We start from the raw sequence: 17,062 nt of genomic DNA, 5'->3' as shown, positions 1-17,062 counted from the left end.
CTGGCGTTTTCGAGTGTACTAGCCATGTGTTTTTGTCAATTTTTTTGATTTTACTGCTTTCAATATTAATACTTCGGAGATGACTGTGTGCTATTTGTTCCATTCGAAAAGTAGGTTTGTTTTTCATCATTCGTATAGTCCTTTCAAACATCATATCCCTTGCAAAACGCATAAGTAAGCTAATGCACTTGTCAGCTCTTCTATTTTATTTACCGTGCATATAACAATATTTTAATTTCTTGTGCATTGCTTCCAGGTACATGTTTGTATTTAAAGATAGATCAAGTCTATAACAAAATGCCCATGCTTTGGATCGTTGGGAATAATAACTTTTAAAGTAAATCCCAAAATCTTTTGTTTCGACATCATCTTCACACTTTTCAAGAAAGCACTCTAAGGAATTCTGAAACTGACCAATATCCAAAATTTCCATCAACGTACGACAAGCTTTATACACTTCTGACTGCTTAGTAAGAGATTTAATTTTATTCAGATTTTTTCTCCAACTTCTGTCTACATGCCAGTTGCAAAGTAAGTGATATTGCGGGTTTGACATTATAAAAGACCAGGCATTAATGTATGTTGTGGTATCGTCTGACATAAGAACTTTAGTTGAAATTAAAGCGACTTTTTCTTTTACAGACAGAAAAAATCTAGACATAGCCACTGAATCAATTCTATTGCTTAAACATAGCGCAACTGGGCAACCAGCTCCAAATTCATCAACTACGAGTAATGGTGTAAGCTGAAAGTCATGGCTGGTACTATGTAACTATACGGAGATACTGTGTTTTTAGTTACTGTTTAAAATGTTTTGAAAATAAGCGAAATAACAGTAACTCCACGTCACTTACTGCTTATTTGCTACTTATTGGGATCTACTGTATTTTTGCTACTAGTTTCACAAAAATTATGGACTTACTGTTTATTTTCTTAATTTCAAATGCTAAATTTCAATGTTAAATATTGGATATACTGCTTTTTCACTGCGAAAAATGGTACAAAACCACATTGTTAACCCCCATGTAGCAATATCTCAATTTCGACTAAAATTGGAGATACTGCTTTTTCGCTTAGCACGGCAGTATATACGAGTATATACTTATTTATACTTTATAGTATATATATATATACTTAAAAAGGTTCTTAATGATAATAATTAATAAATATATATTGTAATATTTATCAACACCACCAGGGTAAACGCCGTATCCACTCTTATCCGTTTTTGGACAAATGCTTATCACTTATATTAATAATTGATAAGATATGAAGTTTGATAGTTGTTTTTGGCACGCACATGCGCGTGCGGAGCGTGGAACTAGCTGCAGTGATCCGCTCGTCAGTCAACGGTGGACGTCCGGTTGGCGAAATCCGAATAGCCGTTCCAACCAAATCCTCTACTTCCAGTCAGAATTAGAACGAGACCATGTAACATGCCATATTTCTCAGACTATCCGCGGAACCTCAATGTTACTTCTGGACTCAGGGAGTGAACTGAACCTCATAAAAATATCATCGTTAAAGGACCAGACCATCGTGTTTGAAGAGACAGTATTCCAACTTAAAGGCATCAATGACTCACTGGTGTCTACAATTGGACTCATAGACTCATATGGACCTATCTAGATGTTAAATTATGAGAAAATATAATCGTCACAGATTTCCAAATGGTACACTCCGATTTTCCAATACCACATGATGGTATTCTCGGACGGCCGTTCTTGGCATCAAATCGGATCATCATCAACTATGAAACGAACAAGATAACCATTCCTAATAAATCAGACATAGTTCTTAATCTTGAATACGAACCGTATCACGAAGCGTTGGTGCGCACAGTACAGCCCCAACAGCAATCAGAACCTCAGATTAACGGGAACCGAATCTCCCTGTTGAACGAAGCCCTTCGCACAACGCATTTAAATTCCGAAGAAAAGTTTTCATTAGAAGAAGTCTGTCACGAATACTCAGACAATACTTCTTGGAAGGAGACAAGGTCACAGCAACTTCTGCCGTAGCCCACGAAATACGGACCCCAACGACGATTCCCCCAATTCATGTGAAACCATATCGGTTACCCCAACGGCATCGTCAAGTAATCACAGATCAAATGGAAGATCTTGAACGTGAAGGCTTAATATCAAATAGTGAATCGCCATGGAACGCGCCCCTACAGGTCGTCCCAAAGAAGCCGGTCATAAACGGGAAAATAAAATATCGAGTTTGTGTTGACTTTCATCGCTTAAACGAAGTCACCGTAGGAGATGCATTTCCGCTTCCGAACATCGTAGACATATTGGACCAGCTAGGTAGGTCCAAATACTACACTACGCTGGATTTAGCACATGGATACCATCGGGTACCAATGAATCTATCAGACTAAGAAAACGGTTTTTTCCACAGACAAAGGTCATTTCGAGTTTTTAAGGATGTCATTTGGTTTGAAAGGAGCACCAGGGATATTCCAAAGACTAATGAATAAGGTCATAAGGGACTCAGGGCCTTCGTCTATTTGGACGATATCATAATCTATGAATCTAACTCATCAGTACATTCATCCAAAGGATACCAGTCTCATGAGGTGGTTTATGGATATCCTCAGGTAGATAGAAATAAATTGACCGCAAATGGCACGCAAAAGGTGCCGACCGCAAATGTCCCGGAACCTTATTTAAGCTGTTTACAACAAAACTACCTTTTGCAAAAATTGTAGAGAAGAATTTTTTTAACAATCGTAAGAAGCCTGATTTTAGATATTTTTATTAATTGGTTCAATAACAAATCGATAAAAAGTTAAAAACCATGTAATTAAAATATTAAAATATTGTAACTATAACTAATTTTGAAATTATAATTTTGGTGTGTATAAATAGTAATGAGAGTAGGTCAAAAATATACAAAATAGAAAAAGAATCGTATGTAGTTTGTAGAAAAGTGTAGGTACATATTAATTATTATTACTATATTAGTATTTTACTAAGGGCGTCCGAGGCCAGGGGGTAAAGGCAGTTAAAGGCTTATTAAAGCGTTTTACAATATAAATACCTATCACAAAAATTGTAGAGGAAAATTTTTCCTAGAAACGTAAGAAGCCCGATTTTTTATATCTTATTCCAATCGTCTAATATTGGATGGTAAATTAATACGGTTTTTTAAACTTTTTATCAATTAATTATTTAACTAATTAATAAAAATATCGAAAATCGGGCCTTATACGATTGTTAAAATTTCTTCTCTACAATTTTTGTAACAGGTAGTTTTGCTGTGAACCGCTTCAATAAGCCGTATTCTTGGAATAACGAAACCATGTTGTTATGCCATATTTCGTCTACTAGTGCGCCCTCTTAAAAAAGGCATATAAAAATTAAAACAAGCAGAGGAAACTCCTGAATTATCCGCATTTGAAAATGACATCAGTGAAGAAAATTTAAAATCATCAAGACATATCAATAATAATTTTAATCGTATAAATACTGTTAGTAAAAAAAAGATGATGAAGATAACTGCAAATAAAATCCCTTCAGTATTGAGTAGTCCGCCTAAATATATTCATAAATCTGCATTGAATATTTTATAGCTCTAAACATAAACACTTACTTTAATATAATATACATTTTAATTATATTTTGTATCATTATTGTAGCTACTAATAACAAGAACAATTCTAAGACAACTAGTAATGTTAAAACTATGGTCATAGATCAATTAACTGATGAGTGATGGATATTACATAGTCAAAGGTAATATTAAATAACAAGAAAAATATGATTCAAATTTACCATGTAAATAATAAAAATATTTTTATTTCTTGTTGTAGATGCTAATAACAAAAACAATTCTAAGGCTACTATAGTAATGTTAAAACTATGGTCATAGACCAAGACAGTAACTGATGGACATTACATAACTAAAGGTAATATTAAATAACAAGAAAAATATGATTCAAATTTACCATGTAAATAATAAAAATATATTTTATTATAATTCAACAAATATTTTAAAATATAATATAATAAATAAGGTATAATTTTTAAAACATTTTTAACGTTAGATAATGGTAGTGATGAAGAGTTCGTTGTAAATTCTGATGGTGATGACTATGCTCCACTTTAGTCAGCAATGCAATAGTCATAGCTATTCAGATTTAAAATCAAGTATTTATAAATTTAAACAAATAACTAATACATATAATTAACACCTTATCATACAATCATTTTCACTTCCTTCTGGATCAAAAATAATTTGTAATTATTTCATTAAGTAACTAGGTATAAGTAATTATTTAAATAATATAATTTTATTTAAATATATAATAATAATATATGATTACTTATTATGAATACAATTATATTTTATTAAGTTGTTGAAACAATATTATATTAGATTTTGATGGAAACAATAGTGATAATATGGTATAGGTACCAATAAGTGAACTTCAGTCTTATATTTATATAAAAAACATTATATAATTATATATTTTTTCTTGTTTAATAGGTATTGAAAAAAATAAATCTCCTTTTAAATGGAATGTGAGTGCTAGTAATTCGCCTCTTATTGATAAACAAAAATCATCTAGTCCTATCCAAAAGTCATGGATTATAACACCTGTAAAATTACTAACAACCGAAACCCCTACCATTCAGTGTAAAAAGAAATTGGATACAAATCAATATTAAGTTTGCATAAATATTTTTATTTTTACTTTAGAAATTACTAAAAAAAGCCATACTATTCAATTAGGAAATGATAAGACTTCTTCTAGAGGTTCTTCTTTTGGAATTATTTTCAAATTTATGTTCATTAAATATATTTAAATAATCTTTAATATATATTAAATATAAATATAAATACTATTTAAAATTGGTTCATATTATAGATTTGATGAACAAATTATATCGCACTGTAGTTTCCTTCTAGTATGATATTAAGGAAATTCTAATAAAATTGGATCATATCGAAAGTAAAGCAACTGACAATGAGGCACATCTAATTATGACTCAAGAATTACATGGTAATATTGAACAAGAAAATGCAATTCTATGGAATTTTCCTATTACTTCATCAGACAAGATTATATTTCTTGTACAATTAGTTAAAGTTAAACCAGTAATAAAACCTATATAATCAATATCTATCTAATCGTGCGTTAAATTATTGGTGTTGATACCACAGTTTCATAACAATTTAAGAGTGAATAAAGTAATTTATATTTAACCTATTTACGTGGAGCCTTGTTTTAAATTTTCAATACTTAGCTATAAAAGTTGAACATTCTATAAATTTTATAAATTCTAAAAAATAATTATTAATCTATAAATTTGATAAATTTTGTCTAAATTTGAACTTTTAATGCTTATAAAAAAAATTGTGCCTATGTATTTTTAATATTTTTTAACAGCTATTGTAACAATATATCAGGAACCTTGCATTAAAAATCAGGAAAATTTGATTACTATAATTTATTGTAGTTAAAAATACATATAATTTAGTAGTTATAATTACAACATTTAAATCTATGTTATTCTAATTTTTTATTTAAATTTAAAAACGATTTGTGTTTGAAATATATTATGAATGGAACGATGAATTTATTGATTTTACAATGTGTGTTTTTTTATTTTTGTGTCTGTCATCACCTTTTATAGGACAGTAAAAATGCTTAGATTTTCTTCAACAGTATCTTTTCTGATAGGAAAGTAAATCTAGTTAGTTCTTTGGGAGGTAAAAAGTAAAAATTTTCCAGTAGTTTTCAAAAGCAACGTGAAAAACAAAAGAAAAATTAAGGAAAAACGGGAATTTGTACGCAAAATCTGTTTTTGGTTTTTCGTGTAACTCTAAAACCACTGTAGATACTTGAAAATTTCACTGAATGTTTATTCAGCATTTAGCATTTTCTATACACGATAACATTTTGAAAATAATTTGACTCATTTTGAGCTGTTTACGGAACTTGTCAGTTTTCAATTTTTTTAGTTTTTCTTTCATAAATATCAATAAAATGTTATTTGTTTGGTTAAAAAGCGTGAAAATTTAATATAAGGCTCCTTATATATTGTCACAATAGTAGTTGAATAATATTAAAAATTCATAGTCACAATTTTTATTTATAATCATTTAAAGGTCAAATTTTGACAACATTTATCAAATTTAAAATTGAATAATTATTTTCTAGTTAAAAATTTATAAAATGTTCAAATTTTATAGCTAAGGTTTGAAAATTTAAAACAAGGCTCCACGTAAATAGGTTATATATAAACGACCGTTTTCGCTCAGAATCGTTTTTCTTATACAATGATATTATATCATTGAATTCAAATTTAACACCATCCATTACAGTGACCCACTTGTAACCTACTGTACAGCAGAGTGACAACCACTTATCCACTTTTTTTATTTTATTTTATTACTTATGCAGATTAATTTATTCAAATATAATTTCATATAGCTTTATTATAGCTTTATAGTGAATGCATTTATATATACCTACTATGATGGCATTGTATTATTATTTTATTTTATGAATTAGGTTTATTAAAAAAACATTAAAGATCATGTGTAATATTATAATACTTAAGTGTATTATTTATTTGTATATAAGTATTTCTAAATATTATTATTATCATTTTATGATTATTGTAAAAAAGTTGCGTAAATAATTTCGAAATATTTTACTGATATTTCTTGGGCAACTAATTCATATTTTCAAAATATTGATTTGCAAAATCGTTAAAAATAAAACATTTTTAAAATATATGATTAAAATTTTTTGAAAATATTTTCGAAATATGAACTTCTGAGCCAAAAAATATAATTAAAATATTTCCTAATTATTTACGCAACTATTTTACAATAATCAAAAAATATTTTGACTACAATATGATTTCACTGAAAATATGTTTAGCATAAGTATAAAATATTTTTATGTTGTGTGGGACTTATAATAACGAAATTTCCTATGTTCAGACCCTAGTTCTTGAGCTTTCTGGTAGGATTATGTATAACCACGGATTTACACAACTACATACATTGCTAGATAACGACAATAACATCATTATAATCGGTGTTATAAATTCTTTTTTTTCTAACACCCCGAGAATTACTACAATTGCATTTGGTGTAAAAGTCATTGCATTTAGCACCATTGCACTCATTGTCATGAGCCCAAAAATAAATTTGGTCTTCTTCTTTGTTGAACTCTGCCCAATCCTACTATTTGTTGCTTCAGAGTTAGCGTAAACAGCTATCGACATTTTTATATAGCAGTAGAATACAATGGTAAATGGTAATAACCAAGCACTTATAATATAGAATATCACCATAATCCATTTATCTATTATATCATCCGACAAAAAGTCAAAAGTGCAACTTATTAAAAAACCAGTTGGCGTGAATCCATAATCAAAATCTAATAACGGTATGATTGAAAACAGTAATCCATATATCCATATCATGCCGATCCATATCCTGGCTCTATGTTTGGTATGTTTTCCCAGCGATTTTAAAGGACGTATTACAGCATAATATCGATCCAACGATATGGCGTTTAATGTCATGGTGGACACGGCTTTGGTAAGGCTACCAATAAATCCATCAATCTGACAGCCTAAAGTAACGTAACGAAAATAAAACTGAAATTAGGTAATGTAGGTAAAGGTATAATATTATCATGTAATTATGATTTGTAGTTTACTAACCCAAATTTCCAAGAGCTGGACCTTGGTAATAACTGTTATATATAACCACAGTCGAGTTTGCTAGTAAAATTAAATCACTAATGGCCAAGTTTAACATCAATATATCGATCGATTTCTGTAAAGATTTAAATCTAAAAAAAACACATAATATTATAATCTTATAAGATATAAAGTTATAAATGTTGCTTATTTATGCCATGACATGGTAGCTAGATGTGTATTTATAAGGGAACTAATTGGATTCCTCTCCTCCCAAAAATCAGAATTTTGTTTTTGATTCTGCCTATATTTATTTATTTCATATATACGGACTGTGAATTGTGAGTCCTATTACAATATGATAATGTATTATGTACAGTGCAATTACAAATTAAATTATGAATATACTAAAAGAAAAAAATGATTTACCGGACCGAATCCACTTTTAAATGAACGTGCTACATTTCAAATTACTTTATAAAAATAAAAAATGTTAGGATTTTTCTGTATTTTATTTTATTATATTTATATAGTTTATAATATAATGTTTATCGTATAACACTAAAAATTATTTATTGTGAATTCTTATCTAGTATTGAACTATATTAAATGTCTTAATATTATATTATTTATATGGGCATAGCTAATAGATTATCAATGTAGTCGTGTGTGTGTGTGTGTGTGTGTGTCTATAATCGCGTAGCTATTTTCAAGTACCTATCCAATCGTTGAATAATGCAAATAGAAAGATACCTGCAACATATTTATTAAAATGTACCTAAAGACATTAAAACCAGAACTGCGTATTTTGTATGATATATTATGCCATTTCAATTGTATCGGGATTTAATGTTTTATAAATTATAATGATATGGTGTGTTACATAATATACTAACTTTAATATAATGAATATTGCTAGAGCGTTTCCTGTGCATCCAAGTATCATAACAATGGCGAACAAAATTCCCCAACCGTAGTACAAGTAGGATTTTGGAGGCATGAATTCTAACCAATGGCTGTTGATTAACCTTATGTAATCGTCCGTAAATAACTTGTTGCTCTTCCACATATTAATAAAATATTCGTTGTGAACGTGGATCTCGTTTTCATTTTGAAAGTCTTCGTTTATCATTTTAACGAGATTATCGCCGAAGTTATAATATGATACTGTACTTAAACATATTTTTCCAGATATGGTATATACAATTGTAACATTAGTATAGCAAGGTTTTGGACTAAATTATATAGAATGACACAACCTAATTTCTCGTAATTACACGAAATATATGATGCAATATTGTTGAATAGGTATATGAATGACTATAGTTTTTCAGTTAGTCCATTTGGGTCTCACCATCATTTTTGCAAAAAGTTTGATCTATTTGAATCTATTTGATTGTTGGATAAAAATACGAATATGTATAATGATGGACTGCTTACAATGTTTACACTGAATACAATGTTTTGAATTTGTATCTTCATTCTTCATATTTAGTACCTATATATACCATAACTCCCATTAATAATGCACTAAAAACAAAAACAAAATATTAGAAACTACTGTTATTTTTATAAGTTTAATCTAAACAGTAATTATACCGTTGTACACTACAAATTTTACAGCATATCCACAAAAGTTGCAAAATGTCATGTACCTATAGTGGCGAGGTGTGACTGCGTGAGTCTTTACTATTTAGGTCGGGGAGATGTTGGAAATAACCAAGTATAATATGATAATATTATTGATAGGTAGAGGCGCTAGGGTGAGGCGACTGAAAAATTTGCCTCAGGCGCCAATGCAATGAGGGCGCTAAGGCTTGACAAATTTTAGATTTTATGAATATATTGATTTTACAATGATGTGCAGTGTTGAGTTCATCTAGATAAATATTCTTTTATCTTTTATCTTATATAGATAAATAGAGATTATTAATTTACACAGTTATCTAAGATAAAAATCACCGTTATCTAGATGAATTTATCCAGATAATTTAATTTATTAAACGGGTTTTATTTATTATAATTTATAGGCAGACAATTAAGTGATTTATTAAGTAGGTGATTTTTACTAATAACTATCGACATTTTTGATAACATACTATTAAGTTATTCTATATTTCTACGAGCTTACAGAGAGTTCCATAAACCAATATACAAAAAAATTATCCGATAATGAATCTAGATAAAAAAAAGTTTTTTTCATCTTTATCTAGATAACATTATTAATTATAATATATCTTTATCTTTATCTAGATAAAATTATATTTATCTCGGCTCAACACTGATGATGTGCATATCTTTGTTTTTTTTTTTGTAACACACATCACCTTTTAAGATAGTAAAAATGCTTAGATTTTCTTCAACATTATCTGTTCTGATAGGAAATTGAATCTAGTTGTACTTTGAGTGGTCAAACTTCGAAGTAGTTTTCAAAAACGCAAGGAAAAACAAAATAAAAATGAAAAAAATCGGGAATTTTTAAGCAAAATCAGTTTTTGACAAAGTCGATTATTGTTTTTAGTGTAACTCTAAAACAAATGATTGTATACTTATAGGTATGAGATTTTCACTGAATGTTTATATTAGCATTTTATATAAAATATAATATTTTCAATATTTTTTGACTTGTTTTAAGTTGTTTACGGACATTTTCGGTTTCCAATTTTTATTTTGTTTTTTTCTGTAAATATGTCAATAAAATTTTTAATTTTATTCGTTGGGTCAAAAATCTTGAAAATGTAATACAAGGCTCCTAATATAATAATGTTAGTTTAAAACTATCAAAAGTACATATAGGTACTCACAATTTTTTCTTATAAGTATTTAAATTAGATTAGAATTAATGAGAATTTTTTACGTAAGGGGGGTGCATATATACTTAAACTTGCCTTCTGGTGTCAGATGAGCTTCTTACGGCTCTGTTGATAGGTACCTACTCATATATATTAGACAATATGTCAATATTACATAAGAATTAAACAAACCGTAAATTAAAAACTAACTATGATAACGAGTTCGGGGCTGCCGATGACGCAACGGAAATTATTACTGAAAATAAAATAAAATAAAATAAAAATATGACAACAATAATTACGAATTTAAATGGCTAAATGGTATTATTTTATTAGCCTGCGTATTAGGTGAGAGTGGCCTATTTCAGCTCGGGTAATAGTTACTTCCTCTTTTCTTGCTTTTTGTGTCAGAAGGGTATTAAAAATTTTTTAAAAACAGTTAAATTTATCAACTTGTTGGAGAGAGATATATTTTTCCAAAATGTCTGCTATTCTTCCATTATTTTGTATTTTTGTTATGGATTATGTTAAACGTTTCGAATGATGATGATGTATTAATTTTTATTGATAATGGAGATGAGGTGGCTTCATTTTCATTTGGCTGTCGTGTCTGCGTTTTCGTTTTCAGGTATCCGATGTGTGAGGGGGACCTATAAAAGCCATATTGGCTTTTTATTTCAAATATCAATTTCTGAATGAATTGGAAAAGCTAATTTTTTGGATAGGGGTTTGAGATTGATGAGAAAGTTTAAAGGGTCGCTGATAATGATGTTGCTGCTTATAAGGTTAGAATACGAGATGATTTTAAGTGCTTCATAAATAGCATAAGTTTCAGCTGTATATACTGTGTCCCGTGAGGATATACCCATTAGCCATAGAAGCGGACTTGCCGCTCAGGCAAAAACTGGTTTTTTACCTTTTACCTATAAACTAAAAAAAATTATTAAAAATCAAGAAATTAATGAAAATAAAATGTTGATAAGTCAAAATGTTCACAAAAATAAACTCTATAAAATGGTTATCTTCAATTGTTTCAAAAATAAATAAATAACTTTTTTACCAAAAAATGTAATTACACCTTGTATCTTGAAGGAGGGTGGAAGTTGAAAAAGATGATTTTCGTGATCCGTGATTACAGAAAAACCCAAGACATTTTTATTTTTAGAGGCGTCAGTCTATATTATATAGGGGGCCAAGTATACAAATACAATATAAGTCTTTTATTTTTTTTTTATTAATCTTGATAAAATTCTAATACAAACATTCAATGAAATTTTCAAGTATCTACAATCATTCTTTTTTTAATTACAACAAAATAAGAAAATTGTTACATGAGAAATCGAGTGAATATCAAATGTTGTAAAAATATAAATTTCAGACGCTCATAAAAATTTAATTTAAGTTTCTTCTAGCCATTTTTTTTTTGATAAAGGTAGACAAACTTATGAGTAATCTTATATTACATTTTCAAATATTAGATTTAAAAAGAAAAATTGAAATTTTGACTGAACGTTTATATTAGCATTTTCTATACACCATAACATTTTCCAAATATTTTGACTTATTTTGAGCTGTTTACGGACATTTTTGTTTCCATTTTTTTTAGATTTTTTCTACAAATATCAATAAAATTTTATTTGTTGGGTAAAAAAGCTTGAGAATTTAATACAAGGCTCCTACTATATTGTGACAATGACATTTGAAAAATATTAAAAATCCTTGGTCACAGTTTTTATTTATAAGCATTTAAAGTTTAAATCTTGACAAAACTCGGAAAAATTACGAAAATTAGCAAAATATTTTGAGTTGAGAATTCAATAAAAATTTTTATTTTTTAATCTAAGATTTGAAAGTGTAATACAAGATTATCCAACTTTATCAAAAAAAAAAAATGTTTACAAGAAAGTCAAATTAAATTTTTACGAGCGTTTGAAATTCATATTTTTACAACATTTGATATTCACTCGATTTTTCATGTAACAATTTTCTTATTTTGTTGTAATTAAAAAAAGAATGATTGTAGATACTTGAAAATTTCGTTGAATGTTTGTATTAGAATTTTCTATACACGATAAAATTTTGAAAATAATTTGACTCTTTTTGAGCTGCTTACGGACATTGTCAGTTTTCAATTTTTTTAGTTTTTTTTTTCTATAAATATCAATTAAATTTTATTTGTTGGGTAAAAAAGCGTGAAAATTTAATGCAAGGCTCCTTATATATTGTTACAACAGTAGTTGTAAAATATTAAAAATACATGGGCGCAATTTTTTTTTATAAGCATTTAAAGTTCAAATTTTGACAAAATGTATCAAATATATAATTTAATAATTATTTTGTAGTTAAAAATTTATAAAATGTTCAACTTTTATAGCTAAGGATTGAAAATAGAAAACAAGGTTCAATTAATATACTTGGTATTATCATAGGCTGACTGACCGTTTTCACTCAGAATCGTTTTTCTTATAGTATGATATTTCATCATTGAATTCAAATTTAACACCATCCATTACAGTGACCTACTTGTAACCTACTGTACAGCAGAGCGACATCCACTTACCCTCCTTTTTTTATTTAGATGTCAATACAATTTTATTTGTTAAGTAAAGAAGCTTGAAAATTCAATACAAAGTCTGATATATTGTTACTTTTACAGTTGAATTTGTGTGTGTGTTATTTAGGTCTTCAACATCCTAACTCTAGTTATAACATTTGATTTAATTTTGATTTTTTTCTTATATACCTATAGTTATTATTTATTCCGATATCGTAATAATTAGTATTTTTTATCATACCCAAATAGTTAGATAATTCAAGTAATACGGCTTATTGAAGTGGTTTACAGCAAAACTACCTATAATAAAAATTGTAGAGAAGAATTTTTTTAACGATCGTAAGAAGCCTGATTTTAGATATTTTGATTAATTGGTTCAATAACTAATCGATAAAAAGTTAAAAAGTAAAAAGTTAAAAAAGTAGCGACAGCGGTAGCGAGGCAGCGAGCTACTTTTTTTTGGGGGGAGTAGCTGTAGCGTTAGTGTATTACAAGTCTACAAAAAACTAGTGGCATGCCGACTACTCCTACTATGTCATTGTTTTTAGAGAATTGTACAAAAGTCGCTATGTACGTTGTTATCTTGGAGTTACTTCCTCACTGTTCTGGGGGGCATACAAAACATATGTACACACGATACACCACCGAAAGTAGGTATTTGTATAAAATAGATTCTACATTATATAAATTACATAATCTGTAGCTACATATTATTGTCACCGAAAAAAAGGTGGATAAGTGGATGTCGCTCTGCTGTACAGTAGGTTACAAGTGGGTCACTGTAATGGATGGTGTTAAATTTGAATTCAATGATATAATATCATTGTATAAGAAAAACGATTCTGAGCGAAAACGGTCAGTCAGCCTATGATTTTACCAAGTATATTTGATGATATTATTGTGAACAAAGTAATTTATATATAACCTATTTACTCGGAGCCTTGTTTTAAATTTTCAATCTTTAGCCATAAAAGTTAAACATTTTATAAATTTTTAACCACAAAATAATTAATAAATTATAAATTTGATAAATGTTGTCAAAATTTGAACTTTAAATGCTTATAAAAAAAAATTGTGCCTATGTATTTTTAATATTTTTCAACTGCTATTAGAACGATATATCAGGAGCCTTATATTAAATTTTCACGCTTTTTTACCCAACAAATAAAAATTTATTGATATTTATAGAAAAAAAAACTAAAAAAATTGAAAACTGACAATGTCCGTAAACAGCTCAAAAAGAGTCAAAATATTTTCAACATTTTATGGTGTATAGAAAATGCTAATATGAACATTCAGTGAAATTTTCAAGTATCTACAGTCATTCGTTTTTTAATTACAATAAAATAAGAAAATTGTTACATGAGAAATCGAGTGAATATCAAATGTTGTATAAATATAAATTTCAGACGCTCATAAAAATTTAATTTAAGTTTCTTCTAGACATTTTTTTTTTGATAAAGGTAGACAAACTTATGAGTAATCTTATATTACATTTTCAAATCTTAGATTTAAAAAGAAAAATTTTTATGAATTCTCAACTCAAATTAATTTGCTATTTTTCGTGATTTTTCCGTATTTTGTCAAAATTTGAACTTTAAATGCTTATAATTAAAAACTGTGACTAAGGATTTTTAATTTTTTTCATCTGCCTTTGAAACAATAACCTAGGAGCCTTCTATTAAATTGTCAAGCTTTTTTACTCAACAGATAAAATTTTATTGATATTTATAGAAAAAAAAACTAAAAAAATTTAAAACTGACAATTGCCGTAAACAGCTCAAAAAGAGTCAAAATATTTTGTAAATTTTATGGTGTATAGAAAATGCTAATATAAACATTCAGTCAACATTTCATGTCCCTACGGTCATTTGTTTTAGAGTTACACCAAAAACCAAAATCGATTTTCTCGAAAACAGATTTTGCGTAAAAATTCCCGTTTTTCCTTAATTTTTCTTTTGTTTTTCACGTCGCTTGTGAAAACTACTGGAAAATTTTTACTTTGACCCCCCAAAGTACCAACTAGATTCACTTTCCTATCAGAAAAGTTACTATTGAAGAAAATCCAAGCACTTTTACTGTCCTAAAAGGTGATGACAGACACAAAAATAAAAAAAAATAAAAAAAAAAACACACATCATTGTAGAATCAATACATTCATCGCTTCGCTCAGAATCTAAAAACACACATCATTGTAAAATCAATACATTCATCGCTTCGCTCAGAATCTAATATTGTTACTATAACTAATTTTGAAATTATAATTTTGGTGTGTATAAATAGTAATGATAGTAGGTCAAAAATAATATTACAAAATAGAAAAAGAATCGTATGTAGTTTGTAGAAAAGTGTAGGTACATATTAATTATTATTTCTATATTAGTATATTACTTAGGGTGTCTGAAGGGGGGGGGGGGGTAAAGGCAGTTGCTCTCCCCCTTGGCTTTTTCTGGGTCGATTATCATAATCATTATTGATGATTTTAATGCATACAAAAATATTTAAAAAATGCCCTAAATTATTTTTATTTTTTATAATAGTGATATAAATTTTAATATAAATTTGGTTTAAATATTAATATACATTTTAAACTTTTAAAGAATTGTAAAAAAGTTTTACTGACAGAAATTATCGTTTTGGACTTCTTTAATCTGAAAAATTAATTTTTTATTTTTTATAGTTTTAGATTATATATTTATTTTCCTGTACGACTGTACATAGATAATATAGTTTGTTAAATTTATATAAAAACTATATAAAAGCATGTACAAAAAATTGTAAAGTAAAATTTAAAATTTAAATTTATGAAAACTTCAAAATGCCATAGAAATCCTAAAATGCAAAAATGACCTTAAAATTTAAAATCGTCAACAAATACAATAATCCAATAGTATAATAAATTACTATAATATAAATATAAATATGTCATAAAATATACTTGGTAAAAAAGGCTAACTGGCGGTCTCCACTCAGAATCGTTTTCCCTACCTATGCAGTGGCCAGTGATAAATAATCGAATTACAATTATTTAACACATCCAACACAGTTACCTAATCAATGACGAGATACAATCTGACACCGACTGTACCTACAGCGGAGCGGTTACCTACTTAATTAACAGTTTTTATTTTTTTTTAAATAGATTATGAAGACAAAAAAATATAAAGATCTCGATTTAGAAAAAATGTATTTATTTATCCTGTTCAGTCATCTTGTAAAAGATTTTTTAAAATAGTAGATTTAGTTTATCAGTAGATGCTGAAATTATATTCTTTTGCATATTTTTTTGAATCAAAGCTGCAGTCAGACGGTGATTCGAAATCTTTGAAACGTGTAAATTAATGGAAAAAGTTTTTTTTGCATATTTCAGAGTATTTTAAGATAAAAGCATACTTATTTTGTATAATAAACAATAATAAAGAAGTCAGCGTCTTCTATAAGCATTATTTCATAAACAAATGCAAGCCATTATAGGTACACTGATACTTAAATTTTTAAATTTTTAGGAAATTTTTTTTTAAATTTCAATTTCAAGCGTCAAAAAAAATGTTCACAGATATGATACGCAGCAAATGAGTTTAATTTTTTTTTAAGCTATATTATTTTGCATATAAAATCATATTTTTAATTTAAGAGAATATATTAATACAAAAGCATATTTTTGCATATTTTATTATGATTTTTAAAGAATACTGGATGAATATTTACAACTTTTTAAGAGAATATTATTCCAGCCTCTAGTTATCACATAACAATAATGATTCATGATGTATATTAATTAATGGTTATTAAAACGAAATTAAATGCTATAAAATATATTATTAGATGACTAGGTACCTTTTAGGTTCATCGTGCAGTGGTTCTTCCCAAACGCCAGATTAATTTATGAAAATAATTTTAAAAAAAAAATGATGATAATTTATAGGGGATTTAAAATGTATAACACTAATTTAATACTCATAATGTATTTAATATATCTTTTGAAATACGAGCAAAAATTGTTACAGCTACACAACTGCGTACTGCGCGCGAGCTCACAA

The 17,062-nt window shown here is 27.8% G+C and overlaps 1 protein-coding gene across 1 annotated transcript; it reads right to left on the bottom strand.

The window, feature by feature from the left end:
* Window positions 1-6,962: 6,962 nt before the first annotated feature.
* Window positions 6,963-8,808, bottom strand: LOC132949131 (opsin-2-like). The gene is made up of 3 exons (XM_061019910.1): window positions 8,573-8,808; window positions 7,698-7,828; window positions 6,963-7,606 (listed from the first exon to the last, which is right to left on the bottom strand). Exons 1-3 carry the CDS (start codon window positions 8,806-8,808, stop codon window positions 6,963-6,965), a joined length of 1,011 nt encoding a protein of 336 aa, XP_060875893.1.
* Between the last annotated feature and the right edge of the window lie 8,254 nt (window positions 8,809-17,062).

This window comes from Metopolophium dirhodum, chromosome 7 (assembly GCF_019925205.1).
Source record: "Metopolophium dirhodum isolate CAU chromosome 7, ASM1992520v1, whole genome shotgun sequence".
NCBI classification, from domain to species: Eukaryota; Metazoa; Arthropoda; class Insecta; order Hemiptera; family Aphididae; genus Metopolophium; species Metopolophium dirhodum.
The sequence above is the reverse complement of the archived record's forward strand: the minus strand, read 5'-3'. Positions and strand labels throughout refer to the sequence as shown.

Coding starts and splice junctions, on each gene's coding strand:
- LOC132949131 (XM_061019910.1), bottom strand. CDS start 8,808: ATGATAAACGAAGACTTTCAAAATGAAAACGAGATCCACGTTCACAAC. Junction 7,829..8,572: donor GCAATATTCATTATATTAAA/GTTAGTATATTA, acceptor TGTTTTTTTTAG/ATTTAAATCTTTACAGAAAT. Junction 7,607..7,697: donor TCCAGCTCTTGGAAATTTGG/GTTAGTAAACTA, acceptor ACGTTACTTTAG/GCTGTCAGATTGATGGATTT.